This window comes from Anabas testudineus, chromosome 7, assembly GCF_900324465.2.
Source record: "Anabas testudineus chromosome 7, fAnaTes1.2, whole genome shotgun sequence".
Classification (NCBI taxonomy): Eukaryota; Metazoa; Chordata; class Actinopteri; order Anabantiformes; family Anabantidae; genus Anabas; species Anabas testudineus.
This window is the reverse complement of record NC_046616.1, coordinates 13,893,167-13,909,015: the sequence shown is the minus strand read 5'-3', so window position 1 is coordinate 13,909,015 and position 15,849 is coordinate 13,893,167. Positions and strand designations below refer to the sequence as shown.

At 43.1% G+C, this 15,849-nt stretch overlaps 1 protein-coding gene across 9 annotated transcripts in view; it reads left to right on the top strand.

Annotated features, from left to right (window-relative positions):
• The window catches only part of LOC113167426 (neuron navigator 1-like), a 68,758-nt gene that overhangs the window by 11,852 nt on the left and 41,057 nt on the right, over window positions 1–15,849 (top strand). For 2 of the 9 annotated variants that reach the window (XM_026368033.1, XM_026368032.1), the window contains exons 4-6: window positions 1,854–2,678; window positions 13,276–13,378; window positions 14,887–15,213. In XM_026368033.1, the coding sequence (XP_026223818.1) occupies window positions 1,854–2,678; window positions 13,276–13,378; window positions 14,887–15,213 (1,255 nt within the window). Of the gene's footprint in view, window positions 1–1,332; window positions 2,679–9,340; window positions 9,436–13,275; window positions 13,379–14,886; window positions 15,214–15,849 lie in introns of those variants that run through there. The other 7 variants (XM_026368038.1, XM_026368036.1, XM_026368040.1 and 4 more) reach the window with 7 other exon arrangements.

Below are 15,849 nucleotides of genomic sequence, written 5' to 3'. Positions count from 1 at the left end.
TTTGTTTTATGCCCTATCATGATAACTGCTAATGGAAATGAAGAGTGATGAGAAATGATGACATCAACCTATGTCTCTGTTTCTGTTTATGTCTCTTATCTCATCTCCATTTGTTCAGAGACAGTGAAACAATGGGATAAAAAAGAGAGTGAGGGAGTGAGGAGTTACTCCTGTGTTGATTGAGATGGGATGTTCAGAGCAGTGAGATGACATGGCTAAACGTGCCACAGCAAACCATAGTCCCCGGATGGGAGCTTTGGCTTCTCTGGACATGTCTCATCAATGTGACACACTCATAAAGACAGACCCCCACACACTCATACACATGCAGGGGAGGACAGACAAAAATATAGACACTAACGCTCATTCACACACCCACACATGTACATGTGCACTTGATTTAACTCACTGAAGGATCATAATGGCTTGTGCTTAGGGATAAATGAGTTTGTGATAAATCTATAACCTGTTAACTTAATGGCTTGTGCATCTATATTAACTGGAAGGGGGGGTGGGAGCCATACTGTAGGACTGGAGGAAGGAGGGAAATGAAGAAAGGAAATGAGAAAAGAGCAATGGACATGAGTGTAAAGGTAATTTAGGGATGGTTGTTTAAGGTCTGTTGGCTGCTAATTGAAGCATAATTAGTGACCGACCTATCGGGATGTGTATAAGAGACTGGTAAACCCGTGGTCTCCTCTCCTAAGCTGATCCTGCAGTCATGGCTGTTTGTCAGATCATTTGAATGAGCTTAATCATGGGTGGGCCTTTTGTGATTGGGGCACATAAGAAAATCTAAATGTGAATGGATGAATAGAGCAGTTAATGTGATTATGAAAGATTGGATGTGCGTGTGTGTATGCAGGGGGTCTTTAATCTGGTTGCACCTAGGATAATTTGACTCACACACAGCTGTGTTCAATATAATTATACATTTTAAATTTATTTTTCTTCATCCTTTCTAAAAACAAAAAAAAAGACAATAGAAAAGAACAAAGGATTTAACTGATGCAAAGTGGATAAAGAGAGCAAAAGAAAAGAGTGGTTTAGCGAAAGCATCTCATAAAAGATTTTAAAAGAGACCTGCTATTGTAACACAGGAACAAGGGAGACCTGAATTTCTACAAGCAATTTGTCAGCAAGCCCTTATGTTCACACTCACCAGTGAGAGAGGGAAACGGCCAGTGAATCAGCCAGTAGGAGGAGAGCGATCGAGAGACAACAAGAGCGAAAGAGAGAAGGGAAAAGGAAGAAGAAGGAGTGGGAGGGTGAATGAGCCAGTGGGGGTAGAGTGAGCAAACCAGTGAGAGGTGGAGGAAGGAGAGAGAGAGAGAGAGAGGAGGAGGAGGGGGGGATGTTACTGCTGCTGCTGCGACTGTTTCTCCTGTCAGTCCGCTGCTGCTTGCCTGCCAAGCAGGAGGAAATACAGAGCAAGGGAGAAGCAGAGGGGGAGACGGAGGAAGAGGCTGGTCAGTGCTGAATTTTATTTTAGTGGTGCTATTGTCACATGTGAGGCGCAGGCAGCCGCACGCACACACAGAGAGGGAGTGGATTCAGGCACTGGACACAGAGCCGCAGATCTATGGATTACCAGCAGTGAGTACGGGTGACTGGTAAAGTCACTCTACTAACCAACTCGTCGTTTCCAACAGAGGTTTGGGCGCACAGTCTCACACAGCGGGGGGTCTGGCTCAGTCTGGACCTAGTGGAGATACAGAAGCTAAAAGGGAAAGCAAACCAGACAGTCTGGGTGTTTTTCCACCTTTCGTTTCCCTTTTCTTCCTTCGTTTCTTTCAGTCTGCTTGTGTGTATTTCAGAGTGTGCCACTGATGCTGTTGCTTGGCTGTCTGCAGGAGGGATGCTGGAGGCTAATGTGGCTAACATTAGCATGACGGCTAAGCCCAGAGAGCTGGACCTCAGGTCTGCCACTGTCTCCTGCCAGGATACTTCAACCCAGGCCATGTCCTCTAGGAAGCCTTTGGCCAAGCCCTCTGCTCTGCCCCAGGGACCATCACGGCCTTCTGGGTCAGAGCTCAAGGTCTACCGGCCTGCCTCTGGATCTATCCCCATCCCAATCCCCAATCCATCCAGGCTCCGTAAGCAACAGTCACTTAGCAACTTGTCTGTGCTCACTGATGCTGAGAAGAAACTGCACCTGTACCAATCTCCTGGATGGAATGATGATACAAGCCGGACTGGCACCGGCACCAATAAAGCAGGCCAGACTAAGACAGGTCAGGCTGGTGGTGGGAGAGCACCGCTCTCTCGGACCCTTTCAAAGTCAGAACAGTCTCTCTTCCAGGGCAAGACAAAACCTTTTTGCTCCCTGGCTTTGACTTCTAACGCGGGTAAGCCTAGTCGAATCCCAGCCCCCGGTAAACCACGGGGACCTTATGCTGAGGTCAAACCCATCAGCAAGGCTTCTGAGCTGGGCCACAGTGCAAACACAGACCCTGCTGACCACCCAAATAAAACTAACTCCAATGGAACTGGGAGTACTGGGAATAATGGGAAGAAAGCTGAGGACAAGGGTAAATCTGCTGGTCTATCAACAGAGGAGAAGAAAGAGAGGAAGGAGATAGAAGGAGAAGATGATAAAGGATTTCTGAAGGTGGACCCAGAGTTAGTGGTGACAGTTCTGGGAGACCTGGAGCAGTTGCTCTTCAGCCAGGTGCTTGGTGAGTCTGTCTATTACTTCTATGCATGAAAACATACAGGTTCAAACATGAGCCTGTACCTGTGCATCACTTTGGATGGTTTCACTGTCCACTGCCTGTAGGTTCAGTGGACGTTGAATAACATAAACATCCTCTCCTCACTTTCTCTCTGCTGTCCGCTCCACCCCACACCCAAAACCATTCCCTCCAGCTCCAGCTCTAGCTCCAGCATCAACAGTGAATTTTAAATGAGCTCAGTCTATATTTCAGTAGAGAATAATGTCAGTGTGTTTTTCTAAGTGCTCTTCACCATACGCCAGTGAGAGCCCTCAGTCTGTAGGTGGTAAAAAATCATTGTAACTGTCAAATGTGTTTTGTTTATAAGTGTAAAAATTACAGTATTTATGTTGTATTTGCTTGGATACGTGTGTATATGCACAAGTATTTTGTGCTCCCATGAAGCAGCTGAAGTAAGCATTTCCAGGCGGCTGACATTGTTTTGTTGTTGATTCATTAACTAGCACTGGGGTGTTTTGTCCTGGTCTCATCTGACCTACTGCCGAAGTGAGCTAGATACACATTAACTTATTAAATACCTCTCTCTTCCTTCGTCTTCTGTTTCTAACACATTACAACAGTATGCATTTATGCGTGTATGCAGTAGTTAAGAGTGTAATGTGCACGTTTCATATGCGGCACCGCAGTCTCGGCCTCTCCTGGCTCACACCGAAGCCAGCCATTCGTTATTAAAGACCGTGTGAGTGGGACTAGTGGGGTGTGTGTTTTCAGCCGGTAAATAAAACGACTGCATATTGAGACGGGCTCCGGTCACAGTGTGTCACATATTTAGCCTCACACCACTCCCTCACCACCTCACCCTTCGCCTCCCCCCCTCTCCCCTCTACTTCCATTGATCTCCAGGCCACTGACAGATGGTCACTATCCAAAACCCCACCTCCTCCCCCTGTTACCGGGGGCAACGTGTGGGAGGAGAGAGGGGAATCTGAGGGGGTGGTGGCATGGGCAGGTAGTTAGTATACACACGTAGACAGACACGCACATGCATGCCTCCATGAACACTGTCACTGTATACAGTATATCCAAAGTTTTAGCTATTGTGGGGGGAGGTAGGGGATAGTGTGAGAATGTCTGTTCTTGTACTAGTAGGTCAAACCAGGGTCTGGATCTGCACCCATCATCCATTATTCATTCATAAACACACTCTCCCTGTGCTTCTGTGTTTCTCTCTAATCTATTGCTCATTCACTTTCTATCCCTCCCTCTCTGCAGGAGCAGATAGCATCAGAGAGTGCGGGAGATGGGGAGAGAATAGTGTAGCAGGTCATTATATCTGGCTTGAGATGAGGAAATTATTTTCTGCCCATCATCAACTCTCTCTCTCTGTCTTCCTCCTCTATCCTCATTTCCTTTTTCCCTCTTTGCCATCCTTCCTCCTGCACCACAAACCCCAAATCAGAGCCCCGCAAACATGTGTGTGTATGGACTGTACAAAATGTTTGTGTGTGTGTGCTGTGTGTGTGTCTTTGTGTGACCTTGTTCCAGTCTGGCAGCATCCTGTTGTGATGTTTTTAGTCACACCTCCGCCAGGCAGCCAGGTAGAGAGGAGGGAAAATAGAAAGTAAGGAAGGAACAGAGTAAGAATTGAGATTTATGGGGAAACGTGAAAGGACTAGACTTAATGCATATAGAAATGAGACAGAGACATAATCACAATCAGCCATTGACCTGAATTTTTATCTGTCATTCTTTGGGACCAAAGGTAGCCTTGGATCAGTATAGTCTACCACAACGTGCCGGAGGTTTGTCATCAACAACACTGCAGGTGTGTAGAATAGTTGAGCGTGTACACTCACATGTGCTTGTGTGAGTTAGGAAGAGGTTAATTGTAACTTGCCCTGTAGCTTGCGGCTGTGGGCTCATCCTTTATCATATCTGCTTCTCCATTTCCGATGGGACAAGCAGCTAATTGGTTTCTGCTCCATTCACTCTGTCATAGAGAGATAGATTATGGATGTTCGAAGGATCCTTCCCACTCTTCCTATTACCATACACAGTCCCACTTTCTCCTTATTACCTTCCTATACATATAAAAGGGATGTGTCCTAGTACTGAATGGTTTATGCACTATATCATGATGACTCAACTTTAACTTGGTCCGAACGTTAGCCTTAGCTTTGTGCCTGTGTCTCGTACATTGTATATTGTGTGACAGCTGGCAGTATCCACTGTAACACTGTACTTTGAGGTTTCCATACAGTAGTAGTTAGAGATAATGGAGAAAGCCAAGGAGGTCTAATCCGGATGTATAGCCCATGACCATTTACTATGCACACAAAAGGGATATCCACCCTCCACACACACAGAAGAAAAGTAAGAAAACAAATCTGAATATTTCAAGATCAGTCCTGTGAATGTTTATCTGAGGTTATTTAGGATTAGAGTCAGTATTATCTGTTTTTCTTTAATCAGGCATACATTAATCACTGAGCTTTTTTTAATTGGATTTAGAGAATTACTTGACTTGTGTGCCCATGGGCAGCAGCTCCAGACAGCTTGTAGCAATAAATCTCCCAAATGCAGCATCAATTATAAAATAATACATTGAAGATGAAGAGAAAGATGAACTCTCTTTGCAATAACATGAGTCCACCTGATGGAACTAGCATTAAGCATCTACTGCGTAGACTACCAGGAAAGCACTGGACCTCAGATGTCTACTACTAATGGCAGCTCCCAGCCACATCCCTGCACGCATAATGAGGTGTGTGGTTAAAGGGTAAGCACCCTAAAGCACTGGCCTTTCCCAGCATGGGGCAAACATGGTTTAGAGAGGATCCAGTCGAAAGACTTCAACAAGCATCAGGATTAGGCCACGCATAAAGATAATGAGAAGATTCAGCCCCCATTCCACTAATCACAGATCTCTCACCCTGGAAAAGGCCAACCATCCAGACTAAAATGAATTCCAGATTAAAAACCTAAAGAACATCTGTTTAGATTTGAGTATTTGGAGGATTTGATTTTATTTCACTTTATGGAGGATCGGACAGGGAATATAGATTTAGCTGAGAAGATTGGAGATGCTGTGTGGGTTTTGGCGTTGGCTGCGCTCAATCTAGAAACTATGTTTCACTTGCCTGTGACGACAAAGGCTCAGCAGAAGATAACTCAATGCAGCTAAGTGACACACGAATGCTCATAAAGGCAGCCTTGATGAGCAATGTGCTTGTTATGTTGGTGTCACATTATAGTGTGCGTGTGTGTGTGTGTGTGGGGGGGGGTATATTTGTGTGGCTGATGGGTACTTTTGCATCCTCATCAGCTGTCTGTGAAACAATGAACACTTCACAGGAATTGACAAAAAAAAAACACAGGCACACACACAAGCCTGTTCAAAGAACTTTACAGCACTGCAGGAAATAATAACAGAGCACTGCAGCTCTCTCTCTCACTCACACACACACACACACACACAAATTCAGTGTCTGCTACATTCAACCCTCGTGTATTCATCTTTTTGACCGTGACAGGGTCTTTTTCATACTCTGTCCTTCCATTATGATCACACTGCTGAGTCTTTAATGTGATGCGGGTGCGGTCAGAGCGGCTGGTTCTTCGCTGAGCTTCGCTGACTTAAGGATTCAGGGCAGTCGCCCTCCCATTGAGGTGGTGGTGACAAGCCAAATAAATACAAACGCTTAAGGAAAGCAAGGAATAAAGCATCCCTTCAATTCTCTCCCTCACCCGTCTCCTCCCTGTCTTCCTCTTCTTCTCTTTCAACTCTGATGCGAGTTGACGGGTAGCGGTGTTCTGTCACCAGTCAGACAGAAGAGAGGATATTTCTGGTACGAATGTTTCAGGAATAGGACAGAGGACATGTTTTTGTCTTCATGACACAGAGAATATGTGTAGATAGAGGAATAGTTCTCACATATGGAAGCATGGATGATTATGCACTTTTCTCCACTGTTGTGAGTGTTTGTGTTTACAGTGCTTTGAGGTCAGTCTCTAAGGACTTAATGCAGGAGCCATTGCATTAGTGATGTCTGCTTCCTGCCCTCTTCTTCCTAAATCATATTAGTACTCTCTGTGTTTTTGTTTCATCAGCACTTACACAACACACATACACAGATGCTGTTCATAATGAAAAAATTATATATATATATATATATATATATATATATATATATATATATATATATATATATATATATATATATATATATATATATTGTTAGGATGAAACTTTCAAGCTAGTACTTATTCCCATCATTAGGAAGAAGAGGAGAGAATAAAGATTATTATGCATTTTAGATGTATATACAGTTAAACGTTTGGACACCCTACCTTCTTCTGTCGTTTTCTTTCTTTTTCCTACTTTATTTTTTATTGTCTTATACTGAAGACAATGAAATGACAACAGAACAAATATAGCATTATGTAGTCAACAAAGAAACTGCCCAGAATATGTTTTATATTTTCAGTTTTGGTTTAGAAAGTTAAAAGTAGCCACCTTTTGCTTTGACGACAGCTTTGCATACCCTTCACATCCTCTCATTCAGCTTCATGAGGTTTTGAGATAACATGTCAAAAGTCTCTTATCCCATGTTCTCAAATGTACCATTGTCTGTTTTTGTTTATATTATCTTATTATCTCTGTGTTTTGGACTATTGGTCAGCCAAAACAAGGCAATTGGACTTTTATACTTGCACCTTGTGTTCGGCAATTTTCACATTTTTTACATCTATAGATTTATAGAAAATAAAATGTGTTAATCCTGTACATGCAGTATACATCTAATGAAATACTAATACTACCATCTTCAGAGTCAATCGTGTTGACTATTCAACTTTGTCCATGTGCTCCATTTTGTTGCACTTTGTAACATTTCAGTTTAGCCTCTTGCTTACTTACTCACAGTCATCAGTTCTACCATCTCACCCACCAGCTTATTAACAGCGCAGGCGCTATACACACCGTGCAGACTGTCTGACATGTGAGAGTGGAGCTGCAGCTGGGTTTAAGCATGTCATAAAATACGCTTCCACAGAGAACAACTGTCTTGAACAGAAATACACCCAAACTTTGCCACACATTGTGGTCTGCCTTGGCTCGTTGCTGGGTTTATTTAGTACGTGTGTGAATGTGTGGCTGAGAGCTCTGCACGACTGTGATGTGGTCCGTATTTAGAGTTTTTCAGTAGTACACAGGAAGCACAAGAGGTACAGCTGGAAAATGTCATGACTTTACAGACAGACACATAATCATCCATCAAACTGCATGATTGTGATTTTGTTCTAGGTGATGATTTTGTTGACCAGTTCATCTGTGTGTAATTTAATGTGGTTTGCATTTCAGACTGAGCCTATATTCATCTTTTTATTCTCAAAGCACCTCACACATCTATTTCTTAGCCAGCACAGAATACACATATATACACTCCTCTGTGTGTTTTGAAGTCTAATCAGGATGGTTGGATATGATATTGATCTATTTTATTTCTATTGCAGAGAAGCCTCGAAATTCTTCGGAGGGCCTGCTTTTTGGGGAGGATGGGGATCTGGGCTGAGTTTTTAACTTGGGGCTGAAGATTATAATTCAGTCATCAATCATGCATCTGTTTGTAATGTCCCAAAAGTCAGCAGCTCTCTGTATAAATCAGTCAGTGTGTTGCTCATCCTCATAAATTGATTTCAACAGCTGCACCATCTCTTATTATATTTTCCTTCTTACCCATGTGCATTGACGCTCTAATTGTTTTGTCATGGGAAAGCTGCTGCATCATTTCTACCGATTGCAACAACTGCTCAAATTTGATGTACGCAGCTAATCAAGCATTCATGTCAAATATCAGAAATAATCTTCACAGGCTCTAATATCCTGTTGCGACATCCTGGAGACGCACATGAACTTTAGTGCATGTGTGCTGGTGTGTGTGAGCGTGCAAGTGCGTGGATGCACATTTGGATGCAATAGCGTGTGTTTGTCCACTCTGTCCAGATGTGCAGGAACGGCTGCATGTTGTAATGCTTCCTGTTTTGCAAACTGTCTGAGGTCAGCAGAGGGTTGTGATGCTGCGTGGGGAGAGTAAGGACAGAATAAGACAGAAGACAAGAAATGAGGCCATTGGACATGATAGTCAAACCATGCTAAATAACAATAATACATAATACACTATATAATATAGAAATATTCTCAAAAAGATGTAAAAGCTATACACTATAAAGAAAACAGGTTTTACTAGCATCCTGTTTACTGGATTCTCTCACATCACTTGTCAGGAATTTTGTAATGACAGTATTTGCAGTAGACAATCAGCCCCTTTGAACACGTTTAACTATTTTAAAAATTCATCACTCGAGGTATAGATATTTTACAGTGTAGCATCGGTGATGCTCAAACATACCTACCTATAGGCTGTAGCCTGAGGTAGGCAGGTTGCAGCGATAAACAAACTAAATGTACACACACGTGGACAGGACAGTGGTGAATGAAGTTCAGAGGGAACAAACGCAATAACAGAGAAACCATTACTCAAACCTTAAATCATATTCTGCAAGAGAAACTCAGATGGCAAAGATGTCGAACCACTATGTAAGAACAGAGCTATGAGTATCTTTAGTGGAGACCTAAAAGCGGAAACCAAGAGCACAGCAGTTTCACTCTCTGTTTTGCTTTTGCACACTCTGTCTACTAGCTGCTAGACGTTCAACTCAACAGACGCGCTTATGACTTCCTCTTCTTTTAACGAAAAAGGTCAGTAACACCTTATAGCTTTCTTTTTGTCCACGATTTGCGTTAAAAACCTAAAGCAGAAATGAATTTACTTCACCAACAAGGATTTCCCATGTATCAAATGCCTGATATGGCTTATTCCTCTTCTGTCATAGAGAGAACATGGTTCATTGTTGTCCTAAAACATATTAAAAAGAAATCAATGAGTCATACTATTCCACTGGGCGACATAGTCCTTCATTATAAATGGACATGGGCATGGTAGTTTATTTCCTACCCAGTACTGTCCTGTAGTGAGTGGAAAACCCCACTGGACAAAAAATAATAATAATAATACTAAAAAATTGTTTACCAACAGCCTGGAAGTCTTCACCAGAAACACAATGGGTTTGAGTTTAAGTGGCACAGACAGGAAGGAGAATACATTGTTAATGTTCATCGCAGTATTTATGATTTGCATATTAAAACTATGATTTTCTTGCAACAGAATGCGTTCACCTTAGACTATGTTAACATTAAAAAGCGTTTCTGGATTGGATTTACATGTGCTGCACTTGACCATCAGTCTTGAGCAGCATGTGAACATCTGCCTGAGCTTTACTATCTTGCTGATTCAAAAACAAGCCCCTTAAGGTTGCTGCTGATTCAAAGGCCTTGCTTTAATGGCCTTGTGATCTGACCACACGCACAATAAGAGAAAAAAAGACAGTGTTTCCCTTCATAGGCATTGTACATTTATGTCGTCTTGCCATCTGTAATCTTGTTGTGGTGTAGCAGGCTAAATGTACCAAAGGAAAATGCCCTCTTGCTTTCTGATTTTACACAAAAAAACGTCCTCTTTGAAGTCTGTCTTTAAGTCAGTTTATTTAAAACCTTTTTTTTTTTTTTTTTTGCCAGAGAGCAGACTTTAGCATCAGGATGCAGAGCTTGTCCTGCACGTGTAGTACATTCATGCACTTACAACAACATCCTCCTCACTATAACTTGCTGACTCTCATTTCAAGAGTCTGAGTGGGCCATTATAAAAGGCTCCTCGGCTGCTTTCACAGCCTCTTCAGAGCTGGAGTGTGTGTTCACCATTGTATAGAAAAGAGGCAGGTGGGGTTTACAACCCAACATGTACATGCACACACACTCACACACACACACACACACACACACACACGCTCAGTTTAAACCAGATCATTGTAATTCATCTGCACCCCTGGGGAGCTGCCCAGGCTGACAGGGATATTTGCATCTCTAATTCCCCCCCACCACTGCGGCCACTACACCCCTTCCCCATGCCAGCTGGGACCACCGGGGCCCGGGCAGACGCAGTGCAGGAAGTCTTCTACACACACATATACAATCATACAGACCGTATCTAATCAATTTGACGCCAATGTTAAACAAAGCTCCTGTTTAGGGTAATTAAAATCGCTCAATTAAAGCCTGTGTGTGTGTGTGTGTGTGTGCGCGTGTGCCAGGCTGCGTGTCAGACTTTGTCTCTGTTTGCATGTGTTAGTGGTTCTTTGTTCATGTTCCTTTGTACTAATAGATTAACAAAATTGAACATTTTAGGGCTGAAAGTGTCTTTTTCCAGCTAGAATATTTCTCACATGAGCACACGCAGAGCAAAGATGTTCTATTTTTGTATGTAGCCATACTTTCTTTTGTTATGAAACATTTGAAGTGTGTGAATATGTGTGTGTGCGGAGGGGATACTGTAGATCAGTGCTAGCAGCAGAAGGTTTAACAATGACTTCATCATCTCTCCATTCAGCTGCCTGTCCCCAGGGCTACCTAATCAATCAATGTGACCATTTAGTAGAAATCGATCCAGCTTGATAAATTTGATCAGATGTAAGTGTTTCTCTGAGTCTGTGTGTGTTCACGTGTGAATAAAATGACCATGCAGACAAATGCGTGTGTGTGCGCGCGAGTCCCCGAAAACAGTGTTTAGTCCACAGCTGTTGTTGAGATTGACACCTCAACAACAGCAGCTCATGACTTGCCCTCCTCACTCATTAGAACGGCCTTTCCCCCCCTTCGCTTCCTCACTAGCCAGCTGGAATGACTCATGGGAGGAGTGGTCCTAAATTGTGTGTGTGGGGCAGTTGAGTGGTTTCAGGGTCACGTGTGTTTGTAGATTTTGTATGTAGCATATGTTATTCTAAAGGACCCACCCTTATTTATTTTTAATACATAGACTTAAATCTACAAATAGACCAATATTTGAGGCTGTTTTTGCACAAACGCTTACAGTGACAATGCTTACGTGTAAATGTTTAGCTCATAAAATGTTGCTATGTTCAACAACATAGTTGGATTTATTAGAATGCTAACCTTGGTAATTAGCACCAAACTAAAAGTACAGCTGCTTAGCATTTTGCACCCGAACATTCTTTACATCATACTTGTTGTTCACAACAGGTCGATCTTCTTTACTGTAAGTTATAGCATAAATATATAAATAAAAGTTTTCAGTTCTAACTGAGACGGATGAACCTTGGAATAATATATTGGATTGTCACCAGGAAATCACTTCCTAGCAGACACAAAGTTCAATATTTCTGTCTTACCGTGTCCCTTGGTTGTTTTAAATCTCTTGCAGTGCTCGTTTGGGGAGTCAGCTGGCAAGCTGTAATGGTCTATTGAGCTGAACCTCAGGGGTGAAAAGACTGTCCCATGTACTAATACCATAACTCTTTTATCACCACCACCACCCCATCACACATAAATACACATTAGTGAAAGGACCAGAGAGCAGGGGTCAGGGTCACGCAGTTCAGTTTATTTGTCCTGATTGTTTAAATGTGAGGGTTCACGTGTGTGTAGAATTAACTTGGTCACAAATGAGCCTAAAAAATTCAGCGACAGTAACAACACAGTGTAGTGGAAGACATGCAGGGTTTTGATCTTGAATTTTGAAACACAATCTATTAGGACATTCATGTGTATGGTTTCAGCGGGGTGTCTACATCACTAAGTGCTTCAGTCATTTCAGTGTTGCAGTAGCTCATGTGTTTTTAGATGATTTAGAAAATCTTATTGTCTCTGATTGCATCCAGTCTTCCAACTCCCTGGGGGAGCAGTCTGGATACACACACACACACACACACACACACACACATGAAACAGCAATATGACTGCATGGCCCAGCATGAATCCACTTGGCCCAGTCTGCAGATGACTACATATTAGAAACTGGTGAGACAAATGCCTGGTGGGCTTTGTGTGAAAAAAAAGACTTCTGGTTTATTCTGCAATGGAGCAGAAGACGGGCAAAGGGGCAATGAGCGGGCACCAGGGCATCATGCTTGGAGAGGCTAAGAGAGTCTAGAGAGTGTCTGATTGCTTTCATATTTAATTAATGTTGCTCCACTGACATGTGGAAAAACAACTGTGCTAACATTGTCAGTATTACCTCTAGTGTGTTTTCATTTTGTGTCTCTGTTGTAGATTTATGTTTCAGGCTTTGTTTAGATGATTAGGTGTAATCCCAGATTTTGGCCACAGGGTGCAGGGAGATATAATTTTTACCAATTCAGTATATGATTATCAGTCTGCATGTTGGGTTGTGAGCATAACCAGTACAGAAAATATCCATGATCATCATTAATTAACTCATATTTTGTCATGATTCATTGTGTGCTTTGATAATGATTGTAACTGTATTTGTGCATGTTGCGCGCAGACTGAACAGGTTGGTCAGTGTTATTTGCTGTCCTCCAATTATGTAACATGGCACCTCATCTCTAAAAATATCCCTGTTTTGTGTGTGTGTGTGTGTGTGTGTGTGTGTGTGTGTGTGTGTGTGTGTGTGTGTGTGTGTGTGTGTGTGTGTGTGTGTGTGTGTGTGCGCGCACACCCCTGCAGACCCAGAGTCCCAGAGGAAGAGAACAGTGCAAAATGTTTTGGACCTTCGACAGAACCTGGAGGAAACCATGACCAGCCTGAGAGGGGTGCAGCTCAGCCACAGGTCAGCCACACATACACAAACACCAAATCGGATCAATGGAAACAAAAAGAAAAGAAAAGTCAACAAGCCAGAAACGGTCGAGATGGACAAATTCTTATTGACACTGCTAACAGTGCATTGGGGTGTGGTGGTGCCTGTGGTCACTTAAATCAATATCAGTATTCCTGATAGACCAGTAGAGGTTCTCCTGTTGTTTTCTGCCTACTCTCCCTCTGCGTTGGTTAATACGTAACTGAAGCAGGATTAACTCAAAGCTGACTTCAAAGCCGACCTTGTCAATGCAAGCTCACGATTCACATTGATGCACAAAACAAGACATCCAATAATGCTCTGATTAATTGCACATGCGTGTACGTGTGTCCTCTCCCTGCCTCTGCTTCCTGTCTGTCATTGACTGATTTGGGGTGTGCTCAGCTCCTGTCCTTGAGAGCTTCCCCTACGTCTGCTTGTCCGTTGGTCTCCCGCCTTGTATCCTCTCTCTCTGTCCCTCAGTGGGAGCTCCCTACATGAAGGGCAAACCAGCAGATGGTTCCCTGCTGGAATACATTTCCTTAGCCATTCATACTTTCATTGTACTGTAATAACATTGAATCACTCCCCACTGTCCCTGAAGACATATTCTGCTTTGAGACCTAGAGACTGTTCGCAAAAGCTTCCTGTGCAAACAAAACGTCACATTTCCTGTGAAGAATTTGTGTTTATAGTTTCAGATTTGCATGAATTAAACAGATGAATTGGTGAGCAAACATATTGTTTCGTCTACACATATTTTCCAAACATACCGTGTATGCATAACGAGCAGAAAGACGGTGAAAATTCACTCTAAAAGGGTAGAATCTCGCTCATCCGTCGTTTCATAGTGGTTAAGCTTTTAATTTAAAAATGTCTATACAGAATTTATGGTATGTTTTGTGTGTGTGTGTGTGTTTGTGAAGATCATTTTGTATCCCTAAGACAAGATTAATATTACTGTAGCAGGCGAATGTACACACTGTCACACAGTTTGAGAGCCAGCTACTTTTAAAATGCTAATTCTCATCATTGTCAGCCCAGACACTAAGCAGTGATGTGTCATGCTGCTTTGGCACAGGGAAGGCATGTGACGTTAGTGATGCTGATATCAGGCATAACGGTTTCACTTTCATGCTAAACACAGAGCACACATGATCATAAAGGAATGTTTGCTTGTAGAAAGCACGTGAAAACACACACACACACACACATACATACAATGCACTCGTAGAAATATGCAAAGTGCACACACAGTGCATGAACAGGCACCTGGATCCCAAGTGATGCCTGAGCTCTTTTAAAATCAATAGGAGCATTTTTACAGTGAGGTCTCTCTCAGAGAAGAGGATGTCTTATAGAGAAGAAAGAGAGGAAATTAAAAACAGACATTCACTTTGAGTCTGTTAAAAGGCCCCTCGCACATTGCTGTAAATATATATCTTTTAATTTCCCCACCAAAGAACTATATAAAATATGTCCTCGTTTTCATTTTCCAGCTGTGTGGAGGGGACCATGTGTTACGACAGTGATGAAGCTGCTGCCTTTTCCATTTCCAGTCTATCAAACCGCTCCTCGCCGTTGTCATGGCGCCAGGGTCAAGCCAGCCCCCGCCTGCAGGCTGGTGATGCTCCATCGACGGGTAACACCCAGTCAGACGTTCCCCTTCGAATAAGCCACACATCTCGTATCCACCTCATCGAAGCTCTGGACGACTCGGATCCATCCCTCCTGAAGGCAGATTACCTGAGCGACAGCGACCTCGGCGGGAAAAGCCCAAATGAGGACGACGAAGACGATGATGATATTGATGATCTGGGGAATGGGTAAGCTGTGTCCCCTTTTATTTAATAAAGTTGTGTTTTATTTGAGCAGCTCAACGAACACTTCATGACCACATGACGCTGCAGTCTGCAGAAACCAGGACACTTGTGTCTCACTAATGACCTTGCTTGCGAGGTGAATCCTGCCACCTGCCAACTGTTAAACCCCGCAGCCGCAGTCAGGCCTGCAGTTAGTGATTTAACAGCACAACAAAGCTTTAATCAGCCTTTCTGTAATGCATCACAACCCCCCCCCCCTCCGCACTCGCAGCGTCTGCCTTGACACTGGCAGCTGCAGCCCCCCTCCCACTGCAGCTGGCTCTGCCATAGTCAGAAAACAGCCCTCTGGCAGAGTTCAGAAATGATGTCATCATCATTGAGTTTCCTCGCAGAGATCATCCTGTCATATTCAGCTGCGAGCCCGCCAGATTTACCAGCAGGCCCGCATGTGGAGGATCCCTCACAGCGTTGGCTCACAGGAGGCCCCTGGCAGAGCCACACTTCAGATGTCTTTGAAAAACTGGTAACTCGTTCTGCCAAGCCAATGCGGGATCAGTCAGAGCTGTCAAGGTCAGAATGTGTTTGTTTAAAAATAGCCACAGATTTTATCGGGTCAAAATATTTCTCATTGAGATCATA